The sequence below is a fragment of the Dipodomys merriami genome, unplaced genomic scaffold (genome assembly GCF_024711535.1).
Source record: "Dipodomys merriami isolate MVZ:Mamm:240054 unplaced genomic scaffold, mDipMer1.0.p SCAF_125, whole genome shotgun sequence".
In the NCBI taxonomy this organism is placed as follows: Eukaryota; Metazoa; Chordata; class Mammalia; order Rodentia; family Heteromyidae; genus Dipodomys; species Dipodomys merriami.
The window spans coordinates 2971783-2984673 of record NW_027202549.1 but is presented as its reverse complement, the minus strand read 5'-3'; the positions used below and the strand labels follow the sequence as shown (position 1 = coordinate 2984673).

The window sequence follows — 12891 nt, the reverse complement described above, 5'->3', positions numbered from 1 at the left end:
TTTTCTGTGTAGGTAGTACTGAGGAATTGAACCCAGGGCTTCATGCATGCTAGGTAAGCACTCTACCACTAAGCCACATTCCCAGCCTGGAACCCAAAAGGCAGTGAAGAATTCAGCCTGCACCCAAGGAGAGTTGATACTTCTTTCACAGCTCCCCAGAAGGCAAAGATGACAACAAGAGGGCTCTCACTGGATCACTGGCCAGACCATTTTGGGGGCTCAGAGGGGTACCTGGGACTATTTGAAAGAAAACTATACACATCTTTATAATCAGAAATTTAAGTTTATTTTGAATAAACCACTCAACTTGGAGCAGATGACATTGCCTCAATTCACTTTTCTTGGAAGAAAAACAAAAGAGATTGGATAAATTCATAAAACACTTGTGTTTTTCTTCTACCCTTGGCAGGGCAAAAAAAAAAAAAAAAAAGTAGTTCGGCTTGATCTTCCCATCTTCCTTATGATGTTAACAAAGGACAGCCACTGGGGGGCGACAGAAGCAGATCTCCACAGGCTACAGGCTGCAGCTCTGGGCTCAGTTTCCCGCAACTCCCAATAGTCAACTTCACAGCTTGATGGAAGTACGGAAGATGGCAGTTGGGCAGTCCAGAAAATGCCCAAAGGTGACTTACGATGCAGAGCTGTAACTAGGGTCCTGGGTCACGCTGGAGCCACAGAAAGGACTTCATGGGAGAGGCCCAAGGCCAAAAAGTCCAGGTGTTGACATAGCACTATTTCCCTCTGGACCTTGTGGCAGGCACTCTGTTCACAAGAGACACCCCCATAGTCTCCCGCCCCCCACACTTTTGGGTTTGTTTGCTACCCTTCTAACTTGTTCTCCCAATCTACCCCACAGTCTTTCCCTTTGCTGGGGGATGACACGAAGAGACAAAAACCTGAGGAGAAAGGGAATGTGCGGCTGGCCATAAACACCGCCACAACTGTCCTCTGCCTTGGAGAATGACTTGGTTGTACAGCTCACGTGGTACCTGGCAAATGGTTGACTGGAGGTGAAAAGTGTTATGAATATCAAAGAATCGCAACGATAATATTCACAGATTTCCCTATAGGCTCTCCTCGAAGGGGAAGGAGACCCTGTCAAGTATAGACTGCTGGGCCAGTCTCAGAGGGAGAGGCACGAAACAAAGCCATGGAAACCGCAGAGATCACAGATCTAACTTTTCCAAGGCCCAGAGGACCAGGTTCAAGACAGGACGGGCCCACCAGGCAAGCTGTTTCGTTCTTCTGCACATGACTTGTGTACAAGCGATCCCTTATCCTCAGGCCAGTTCCTTTGAGTAAGGAGGTACTGGGATTACAAAACAAGGACTCTCCTGATCTTTCAAAGACTCCAGACTCTAAAGGTTGGGTCTTCTGACAGCTGGAACCAAGTAAGGCGGGGAACATACCGCCACCCTAGCTCCAAGCAGCATGAAAACAAATTGGGCAATCCTAGCTCTAGAGCCAGGAAGGTCAAGGCCCCTAAGAGGGTTATGCCACACTCTGACCCCTTATGTGACCCATGGTCAGAGTTTCACCCCTTGAATACTGGCACAAAAGGAGGGACCCAAGGTAAAGCCAATTTCCTTTGGGCCAACCAAGAACAAAGGAAGCACCTTGCTAAACCTGTGTCCTCTACCATGGGGAGGCCACAGAGCCCACTTATGTTCTTCCATGGCTTCTGGCCTCAGCCAAACTCAGGTAAACTTTACTTTCCAAGAATAGAGATGAGCCCATTAGAAGAAAATCCTGTTCCTGTGTTGTCTCCTCGCTGCTCAGGCCAAGACACGAAGCACAATGTGACTCCATGCTTCATGCCTATTTATACAGGCCAACTCAATTCCTCGCTAGGCCACCCAGGTTTTTCCCACAGAACTTCCAGCTTGGGGGCCAAAGGCTGGAAAGCAGAGGCCACCAGGGATGCCCCTGGCAGGCTAGACATTCTGACATATGGTGGGTGGGCAGCCTATAATAACATTCTAAGGAAAATAGCTAGAGGGTAAAACACTCCAATGCCAATTTAATTTATTTTTAAAAAGGGCTCTGTTATCCTATGCTTTGCCTTTGTGTGTGTATGTGTGTGTGTGTGTGTGTGTATAATTAATTGTATAACCTTTGAAAATTACATAAGTTGTAATGATCTAATACTATGAGTAGCCATTCAGAAAACAAACATTCCCTCCCTCCCAACAATCAATCATCCAAGGAGGATGTAAAAGTCCTGAGGGGGGGGAAAAAAAAAAAAAGAGGCAAAGTCAACATGACCTCGACCCTGGTAGAAACTAAAAGCAAAAAAGATGAGAAAACAAAATTGACTAAAGGAGGTGTGGTTGCCAGTGTCTCTCAGGAGTTGGGGCCCTGGCTGTCTTCTTTCCTGGGGTTGTGAAAGGCAGAGCCTGCAGCATGCAGTAATGGCGGCTGGGAGACCTCACACCTACATCTTGCTCACCCCGGCAGGTCATGCCCAGCTTAGGTATCATGGAAATCCTTCAGCAGGGTTCTCCTCCGCTGCTCGGCTATGTGCATCTGGTTCTCCAGGTCCTGCAGAAAGGAGGTGACAGGAGGGTTTGCATGGTCCCAGGACCCACAGCAGCAGCAGCAGCAGCAAGGAAGTAAAGCCACACCCACCAGGTCTGAAGCTCCTCCCACCCTCCTGAGCATTTAGCTTCCCGTACACATGCCAATACCCTGTGTCACCAGCTGCCACACCAGTTACCTGCGAGAGGCCAGCAGGTACTTACCCCTCTGTCATAGCTGTCTGCACGCTCCACTTTCCATGACAGGTTTTCGATCTCAGCTTCCAGCTGAGCCTGCTGGTATTCAAACTGTATGGGTAGAGCAGGAGTGTCAAAAGGAGAGGGGGCTGTAGCCGGGCAGGGCCTGCAGATGGAGGGGCACATGCAGCACCTCAGGCTCGCATGAGCTAGCCACAGTCCTCACACTGTCTCAGTACACACTATGCAGTCCACACAAAAGTCTTACCAAGGGGGGGGAGGGCAAGGTCACGTTTGCCCTCTACCCCCCAAAGGTAAAAGAACTTAACAGCCAAGGGAAAGAAATGCTCCACCTAGCCAGGCATCAATGGCTCATGCCTGTGATCCTAGCTACTCAGGAAGCTGAGATCTGAGGATTGTGGTTCAAAGCCAGGCCAGGCAAGAAAGTCCATGAGACTCTTATCTCCAATTAAACACCAGAAAACTCAAGTGGTAGAGAGCTTGCCTTGAGGTGAAGAGTTGAGGGATAGCACCCAGGTCCAGAGTTCCCATGACTGAGACTCACAGAGACTTTCCTGCCCTTGCCAGCTTTGAACTGTGATCCTCAGATCTCAGCCTCCAGAGTAGCTAGGATTATAGGTGTGAGCCACCAGTGCCTGAATCATTTTTCTTTGTTTTTAAAACCCTTCTACAAATCAAGAGCCTTTGAAATCAAACCATTTGACAGTAATTATGCAGCTAAAGGAGAAAAGCTTTTATGCACAAAGGTTTTCCTCAAGGTTTCTTACAACCGTGAATACCAGAAACAACAAATGAATGATACTATAACAATTATAATGGATCATTTATGCAACCATTAAAAAAAAACAAAAACGACCATTTACCAGTCAGGTAAATAGCAAATGATGAAATAATCACAAAAAACAAAACAAAAAAATCCTGTTCCAACAATAAAATACTGAACGTGCATATATCTTTCATGACATGTGTACACACACACACACACACACACACACACACACACACACACACACCACACAAACACACACACACACACACACACAAACCAGTTGGTTTTGCTTTTTGTTTATATTTGTTTTTTTCTTGTTGGTCATGGGGCTTGAACTCTGGGTCTGGGAGCTATCCCTCAGCTCTTCAGCTCAAAGCTAGTGCTCTACCACTTGAGCCACAGCACCACTTCCAGTTTTCTGGTGGTTTTTTGGAGATAAGTCTCACAGAGACTTTCCTGCCCAGGGTGGCTTTGAACCTCCATCCTCAGATCTCAGCCTCCTCAGTAGCTAGGATTACAGACATGAGCCACCAGCGCTGCTGCCACCACCACCACCACCACCACTAAAACAGGTAGCTTCAAGAGGTAAATGTGGAACATTTCCCCAAAGGCAGGGAGGGCTGTGGTCATAGATCTTTTCAAAAAGATAATTCGTAGCTCACTGAGATAGACACTGCGTATGTCCAGAGTACAAATGAAATTTTGCTACTAGGCAGTTTTGTTTTCCCCTCTCCCCTGCTAGTAAGGGCACTCTGAAGCTATCAGACAGAATGGACACATTACATTGACTTACCAGCTTCTTCCTGGGGCCAGATTCCATGTAGTATGCATATGGGTAGGTGTACTGCAGGGTGTATCGGCACTGCAAATAGGAGAGAAGAAAAGGAACTTGTGACTGTGATTCTAACTGACCTGCATTTCAGGTGGCTCTTAGAATTCTTAACCTCACCATGCAAAATTGACCTGGATCTAGATATGGGCCTTAAAGAAATGAGCGCAACAGGGCTGGGAAGGTGGCTTTGTGGTAGAGTGCTTGCCTAGCATGCAGGAAGTCCTGGGTTTGATTCCTGAGAACCACATAAACAGAAAAAGCCAGAAGTGGTGGTTGGCTCAAGTGGTAGAGCGCTAGCCTTGAGCAAAAGAGGCTCAGGGACAGAGCCCAGGCCTGAGTTCCAGCCCCCCCACCCCCCCGACTGACAAAAAGAAAGAAAGAGAAAGAAATGAGAGCAAACTAAAGAAAGGGTAAGCTAGAAGAGGATATGGGGGGAAAAAAATGGTCACAGAACATACTCCATTCCTTTTTTTTGGGGGGGGGAAGGGGAGGGAGGCCTTGAATTAAGGGCCTGGGCGCTGTCCTTGAGCTCTTTTTACTCAAGGCTAATGCTATATACCATTTTGACCCATTGTGTCACTACTGGTTTTCTAGGGGAAAGAGTCTCATGGCCTTTCCTGCCTGGGCTGGCTTCGAACCATGATCCTCAGATCTGAGCCTCCTGAGAAGCTAGGGTTATAGGTATGAGCCACTGATGCCTGGCTCCTTGTTCCTTTTTTAAACTGACTTTTTACCAGCAGCTACCTCATGATTTTCCCCTCTAGAGGTGGACATCGGAGTCTACATATCTATCTCACCATGTGCCCCAAGACAAGTAATCCAGAAAGGGAACAAGAGAAAAACGCTCTAGTTTTTCCTACGGTCAGACAATGGGACATTCTTCTTAGAAATCCCACTGGGAGGAAGTGGTGCTGTGGCTCAAGTGGTAGAGTGCTCGCCTTGAGCTGAAGAGCTGATGGACAGCATCTAGGCCCAGAGTTCAAGCCCCACGACCGACAAAAAAAAAAAAAAGAAAGAAAGAAAGAAAGAAAGGGGCTGGGAAGGTGGCTCAGTGGTAGAGCGCTTGCCTTGTATGCCTGAGGCCCTGGGTTTGATTCCTCAGCACCACATAAGCAAAAAGAAAAAAGCCAGAAGTGGTGCTGTGGCTCAAGTGGTAGAGGGGTAGCCTTGAGCCAAAGAGCTAAGGGACAGTGCCCAGGCCCAGAGTTCAGGCCCCACAACCGGACCCAAAAAAAGAAAAAGAAATCCTACTGGGAGCTGGGTACTGGTGGCTTACACGTGTAATCCTAGCTGCTCAGGAGGCTGAGATCTAACAATCGTAGTTCAATGCCAGCCAAGGCAGGAAAGGTCTGTGAGCTTCCAATCTCCAATTAACCACTACAAAACCAGAAGTGAAGCTGTGGGTCAAAGTGGTAGAATGCTAACCTTGAGGCAAAAGCGCTCAGGGACAGGGACCAGGTTCTGAGTTCAAGCCCCATGACCGACCAATAATACAAAAATAGAAAGAAATATCCCTGGGCTGGGTCCTCTAGTAAACCCACACAGGGAAATGTGGATCCATGAACAGAAGCATGCAGGGCTATGTAGAATGCCAAATTCCCCCACCTATCAGAGATGGGGTCTCTCACCCTAGAGGTCAGCAGGGTAGATGATACCTTGGCCAAGAGCTTGGCAGCATTCTGTAGGTACTGCCAGTCGATCCAAGTTCCCAGATTGTTCATGACCCTTTCCTGAATCTTCTCATGAATCCGCTGGTATGTCTGTGCCTCTAGTTGCAAGCTTTTATTATGGTTTTCCCACTACAAGGCAATGAAGGAAGGAAACATACAGAGATCTACACTGGAGTTCAAGACAGACACCTTGGTTGGCAGGGCGTGACCAGAGACTGCCCTAATGATGGGAAAGTCTATTGGCCCTTCATTGTCCTTCAATTCATCATTCGAATACCAGGTTCTTCCCCATCTGCTGTGGTTGCCCTAAAGAGCCTGAAAGTCCCATGCATACTGGAAGCAACCACGGGCATTGTGGGAGTTCTACTCATTGACAATCATGTGTATGGGTTGGCTTTGGCTACCAGTTAACACTAGTCATCCTATCTCAGCTGGCCAACAGGAAGACTATATTGGAGGGGCAGGCATAGAAGAGGGCACACCTACCCTCTCAAAATAGAACAAGTACTTCTTGAGGGCTTCCCTGGCCTGGGCTTGCTGGCTCTGGTTGACAATGTCAGGATTCTCTTTGTACCGACTGCACTCATAGTACTCGCTGCCATGCGTCTTCCAGTCCCCTAGACACATCCAGCAGAAGTCTGTAGAGAACAGAAGATGAGTCATTTACCCTACCAAGACAATCCCAGCCTGGTGCTGGTGACTTACACCTGTAATCCTAGCTACTCAGGAGGCTGAGATCTGAGGATTGACATTTGAAGCCAGCTGGGACAGAAAAGGCCATGAGATTCCTATTTCCAAATGAACCACCCCAAAAAGCCAGAAGAGGAGCTGTGGCTCAAATGATGGAGTGCTAAACTTGATCAAAAGCAGCTAAGGGACAGCACTCAGGCCCTGAGTTCAAGGCCCACTATTGGCATTAAAAAAAAAAAAAAAAAGGCAATCCCATACTTTTCTGAAGCACAGGCAAAGCAGTGGGATGAAGACACCCCACTTGAGAACTTCTCAAGGGTACCATTTTGCAGATGGAGTATATAACAACTCTCAATCCTGTCATACCTTACGATCCCTACAGCCTATTGTTGACTGGAAGCCAGTGACCCTTGGGTTCTTTTCATTCCATTGAGTACACTGACACATAGTGACTGTAAAAAAGTCACTAGTCTGTTAAGTCAATGCCATTATGAAAAACAGAAACTTGTTCAAGGGCTGGGATGCAGCTCAGTGGCAAAGTGCTTGCCTAGCAAGTCCAATGCCCGAAGTTCCTAGCATTAAAAAGGAAAAAAAAAAAGCCAGGTGCCGATAGCTCACACCTATAATCCTACCTACTCAGGAGACTGAGATCTGAGGATTCCCGTTCAAAAGCCAGCCCTGGCAGCAAAGGCCATGAGACTCCTATCTCCAATTACTGACCAGGAAACAGGAAGTGGCGCTGTAGCTTAAGTGGTAGAGCACCTGCCTTGAGCTGAAGAGCTGAGACAGCACCTAGACCCAGAGTTCAAGCCCCATGACCAACCAAAAAAAAAAAAAAAAAGGAAAAAAAAGGAGGAGAGGACTTTGTTCAAATGAGGTTCACTTGGCCATCTAGAATACATATGCCGTCCACAGATTACTCTCCTGTCACCTTCCATCCTTCCACTAGTTGTTTATCATTACTAGGAAGATTTTTATGCATGAAGCTGGGAACAGATTTTTCTTTTTTTAAAGGGGAGAAGGGGAAATCTCTCTCGAAATATATACGTATGTTCCATATATACATTATATATGGTGCTAGAACAGGGGCTTGAACTCTATACCTTGTGCTCTCAGCATTTTTTCCCTAGTCATCGCTGTAACTCTAGTACTTCAGCCATAGCTCTAGTTACAGCTTTTTGCTGGTTCATTGGATATAAGAGACTCTCAGGTTTGTTTGTTGGGACTAGCTTTGAACCTAGATCCTCAGATTCAGCCTGCTGAGTAGCTAGGATTATAGAGAGGCATGAGTTACCAATGTTATCTTTGTCTTTGAACTGTATCTGTGCCTACTGTACTATTCTATATTGTATATTACCCTCCCACACACAGACGATGGGACCTCAATGACGAAATATATCACGACCCTCACACTATCTTATTTCTGCCCCTATAGAGTCACTATTTTAGAACTGCCCAGAACCTTGCCACAAGCACTCTGATTACAAAGGATTACAGGCGTGAGCCACCTGCCGGGCTTCCAATGGTTATCTCGTTCCCCTTGGGACTTACCTGGCAAGAAGACCATAAAGCAACCAAGGCTCCCCTTTGGTTTTGGCCTTGTGCTAGAAAAGAATTCACTAAACAAGCAATCGGATCATACCCAGGCAGGCCTGGGACTTACCATGTTTACATTTGGAGCATTGCTGTCAGAGGGAAACAGAAGAGAACACGTTATGAGCATGCTGACCCAAGGCTTCATATGTCACACATGCAAAGCGCACAGGCTCCTTGCTCACCATGTGATTGCAGCCTCCGTTCTTCTCAATGCAAATGTTACACTTGGGACACTGAGGAGACAGAAGGGCGCCGTTAGGCTCACACACCATCAGGCCGCGGGCTCTAAGACACATTACACAAAGCTCTTGGCACCCATGCTCAGTAGCTCATCGTGTGAGCACTTCTGGGGAGGAACATCCCACTTAAATGTGGCAGGTCGCTGAGGCTGGAAGAGCAATTCAAGGAAATGAGGTCAGCATGTTTGGCTTTGAACTAATTCAAGCACCAGCTGAGCCCCACTAAGTCTTCCACCATATGTCCCTGCCATTTTAAGGCATTCAGATTAAACCCCAGCTGATTCAGCAGGAAAGCTTGCCTGCTGGGGAAGATGACTAGAAGAACCCAGAGCTGGGGCTGGGACAGTGGCTTAGTGGTAAGAGTGCTTGCCTAGCATGCAGGAAGCCCTGGGTTCAATTCCTCGGTACCACGTACACACAGAAAAAGCTGGTGCTGTGGCTCAAGTGGGAGAGCGCTAGCCTTGAGCAAAAGTAGCTCAGGGATAGTGCCCAAGCCCTGAGTTCAAACTCCAGGACTGGCCAAAAAAAAAAAGTACTACCACCATGGATTAAGTCCTGGTCAGCTTGCTTAGACTTTGGCCTCCGGAAGGGGGCATGGAAATGACTCCAAAGGCTCCTTTCTCTCATTTCAAAAAGGCCAGCTACTTACAGGCAGCAATGCAGATGCTATACAGAATGACATCATGGTCACAGCTGTGCTTGAGAGGGCACTGACTTGAGTGACTGGCACGGGGTACAATGGCAAGCTTCAAAACCGAACTGGGCAGGACTAGACTAGGCTTACATTACAGCATTACTACTCACGAGATATGGATATTAACCATTCTCTTCCCAGAGCTAAGGCCGATAGACAATAAATAAAAACTAGAGACACCCCCCTCCCCCCAACTCCCAGTTCCCACAATTAGCTCTCTCTTGGGTCAAAATATTTTACAATTTATTAAGATAAATGCACCCAAGGCAGTCTAGATGAATCGCCACTAATTGTGCCAAGTCTGTCCGAAGGCCCTGGGCAGCACTGAGGGCAGAACCATGGCAGGTAACATACAGTCCTTACATCTTTAGTGTGAGCACTGATGTAGTTTGCTGTTTCCGAATCATCTGCACACTTCGTGAGCCATTTGCGGATGGTAGCGCAGTCCGTGGGGGCGTGATACATCTGACGACACTTGAAACTTAAAATCAGAGAAGGAAAATATTCAACTAATAGTTAAGGCAGGGTCTTAATGTTTAATCATTTTCTTTCTAAGGGGAGGGGAATGGTGGCTTATTGGTAGAGTGCCTGCTAGCATGCATGAAGCCCTGGGTTCAATTTCTCAGTACCACATAAACAGAAAAAGCCAGAAGTGATGCTGTGGCTCAAGTGGTAGAACATGTGCCTTGAGCTGGAATGCTTAGGGACAGAGCCCAGGCCCAAAGTTCAAGCCCCATGACTGATAATAAATAAATAAATAATTTTGTGTTAGTCCTTAACTTTCGATGGACCACCAATTCCTTTGCCAAAGGGACTTGAAATGTAGGAAATATGTACACATACCCAAATTATCATAAAGGTTCTCTGAACTTCTAGCATGTGTGTTCTAGGAAGCACAATTAGAATAGATCAGGACATAAATAATGACTCTGCCATACTTCTCCTTACCTAGGATACCAAGATGATGACAGCCAATCACACACAATTTGGGATAATGCAGGGAAAGTGATTCAGAAGTACCTGCCACCTGGTAATCCTTTGATAAATTTTAGCCATGCCCATAATATTCAATGAATGGAGAAAACCTCAAGTAATATAATTCACTTGTGAATTTCGTAAAAATTAGCCAAGGGGAGTGGGGGAAGTCAAGCACTGAGGGCTTCATGACTCTAATTCTAGCAACTCTGAAGGGTTGAGATCTGGAGGACTGAGATCCAAAGCCAGGCAGAGCAGAAAAGTCCAAGAGATTCTATCTCCAAAATAACCAGCAGAAAGCTAGGATGGAGGTATAATTCAAGTAGGAGAGCAAATGAGGCTAAATTCATACCCCAGTACCAAAAACAAACAACAACAAAAAAGTTAAAAAAAAAAAAAAAAGCCAGGCACTGGCTACTCAGTAATCCTAGCTACTCAGGAGGCTGAGAGCTGAGGATCTTGGTTCAAAGCCAGCCCAGGTAGGAAATTCTGTGAGACTCTTATCTCCAATTAACCACTAGAAAACTGCAAGTGGTGCTGTGGCTCAAACTGGTAGCGCACTTGACTTGAGTTGAAGAGCTGAGGGACAGCACCCAAGCCCAGAACTCAAGTCCCAAGACTGACAAAAACAAAAACAAAAACAAAAAAATTCAAGTTCAAACATAGTGACTTGTGTGTGGATTAATAGGCATAGTGATTCTATCAAACCAGTAGGCCATGAATAATATAAACAGTCTCCAAGAACTGTACAATTCCTTCTCTCCAGACACAGAAATGAGCACACACTGTGTGGAACATGAAATGCGGGTCACCAACTTTCCCACTTGGAACAGAATGCTCTTGGGAGACTGAGACTCCATCTCTCTCAGCTCTGCCTTCAAGCAGAATACCAAGGTGCTTTGTAGGACAGGGCACGGGCTCAAAGACTGCTCAAGACTCATTCTTACCAGAAGACCTCGTTGCACCGATTACACTGCACTCGACGAGCTCTAGGTTCCTGTACCCGGATGACCATGGGGCAGTCTGCACCAGGGCACAGCTGGAGCTGGTAGTGACTCTGTGAATACACCAAGGAGAAACAGTAAAGAGAACTCCTAACTGTGGCTTCCCAGCAGACTTCTTCCTTGAGTGCTTAAATACCTTCTGCTCATCCAGCTGATAACTTCTATCAAAGGACCAGGTGGGGTCTGAGAACGTGGCCTAGAGGTAGAATGCATGCCTTGTATGCATGAAGCCCTGGGTTCGATTCCTCAGTGCCTCATACACAGAAAAAGCCAGAATCAACACTGTGGCTCAAGTGGTAAAGCACTAGCCTTGAGCCAAAGCAGCTTGGGGACAGGCCCAGGCCCTGAATTCAAGTACCAGGACTGGCAAAAAAAAAAAAAAAAAAAATCTGCTCATTCTAGAGAAGAAAACCCAAGACTGAGAAAGGTAAATTAATGAGTTAATGGTCACACACCAAAGGAGCAATGGATCTGTGATTTAAACAGTGGTTTGTCTGACTCCAAGGTCTACTATATTCTTCACTGACTTATAGCCTTGGCTAGAAAGTAAGCAATATAGTGACCATCGATAGAAGGTAGGCCCAGGAAGACAGAGGGCAGAAAAACGTGGCTGGTCATACCTCCACATAGTCCCTGAAGAGGTAGCGCCTGTATTTGTCTCTCAATTCTTCATTGGGAAGTAACGGAAACACAAAGTCTTCTGGTGTACGGAGGGGACAATCCTGAGCCATACAAGAGACTCCTGTTGAACAGAAACAAGTGGATGGCTAATGGTATTGTAGAAAATACAACACAATATGATTGCCTACCAGATTCAGCTAACAAACAGGTTCCATACAGGACAATCTTGAAGCAACAAAATATAGTCAGAGAGGAGAAAAATTAACATATTTTCATAACAATACCATAAAAGATATTGGTCCAAAAATATATACACATGTGTGTGTGTGTGTGTGTAAAATACACAATCACCGGGCGCTGGTGGCTCACGCCTGTAATCCTAGCTACTCAGGAGGCTGAGATCTGAGGATCGCGGTTCAAAGCCAGCCCGGGCAGGAGAGACCGTGAGACTCCTATCTCCAATAAACCACCAGAAAACCGGAAGTGGCGAGGTAGCTCAAGTGGTAGACCGCTTGCCTTGAGCTGAAGAGCTGAGGGACAGTGCCCAAGCCCAGAGTTCACGCCCCACGACCGATAAAAAAAAAAAAAAAAACCACAATCAATTAAATAACAAAATCATTTCTACAGGGTATTATTGTTTGCATACTGCTGGGATTTAAACCCAGAGCCTTCCGCATGCTTATGTGCTCTATTACTGAGCTATATCTCCAGGCATATAAAGCATTCTTGACTGACAACCTAATTTTGTGATATCTAATGTCATATGCATATGAACATCATTAGCACACTGAGATTTTGCAGCTACCAATTAATTTCAATATCATTCAAGTCATACTGTAAGAAATATTGTCATTGTTCATCATCAAATTTGATTTATGCTACAATTGCTTAAACAGAAGCAAATACTCTCGGGGATTTTGAAGGTATGGCTGCCAAGTGTGGAATCAACACACGCCACACAGATTAAAAGGCAGTTAGTTCTCTGGGGGCTGGGAAGGTGGCTCAGTGGTAGAGTGCTTGCCTTGCGTGCATGAAGCTCTGGGTTCCATTCCTCAGCACCACATAC

The 12891-nt window shown here is 46.3% G+C and overlaps 1 protein-coding gene across 3 annotated transcripts in view; it reads right to left on the bottom strand.

Annotated features, from left to right (window-relative positions):
• Positions 1 to 263: 263 nt before the first annotated feature.
• The window catches only part of Arih2 (ariadne RBR E3 ubiquitin protein ligase 2), a 51386-nt gene continuing 38758 nt past the window's right edge, over positions 264 to 12891 (bottom strand). For all 3 annotated transcript variants that reach the window (XM_070017722.1, XM_070017723.1, XM_070017724.1), the window contains 10 exons: positions 11825 to 11946; positions 11148 to 11257; positions 9589 to 9706; positions 8475 to 8525; positions 8360 to 8381; positions 6493 to 6644; positions 5992 to 6135; positions 4298 to 4366; positions 2742 to 2825; positions 264 to 2541 (listed from right to left, as the gene is read on the bottom strand). In XM_070017722.1, coding sequence (XP_069873823.1) covers positions 2470 to 2541; positions 2742 to 2825; positions 4298 to 4366; positions 5992 to 6135; positions 6493 to 6644; positions 8360 to 8381; positions 8475 to 8525; positions 9589 to 9706; positions 11148 to 11257; positions 11825 to 11946 — 944 coding nt within the window. In that variant the 3' untranslated portion in view covers positions 264 to 2469. The remainder of the gene's footprint in view (positions 2542 to 2741; positions 2826 to 4297; positions 4367 to 5991; positions 6136 to 6492; positions 6645 to 8359; positions 8382 to 8474; positions 8526 to 9588; positions 9707 to 11147; positions 11258 to 11824; positions 11947 to 12891) is intronic.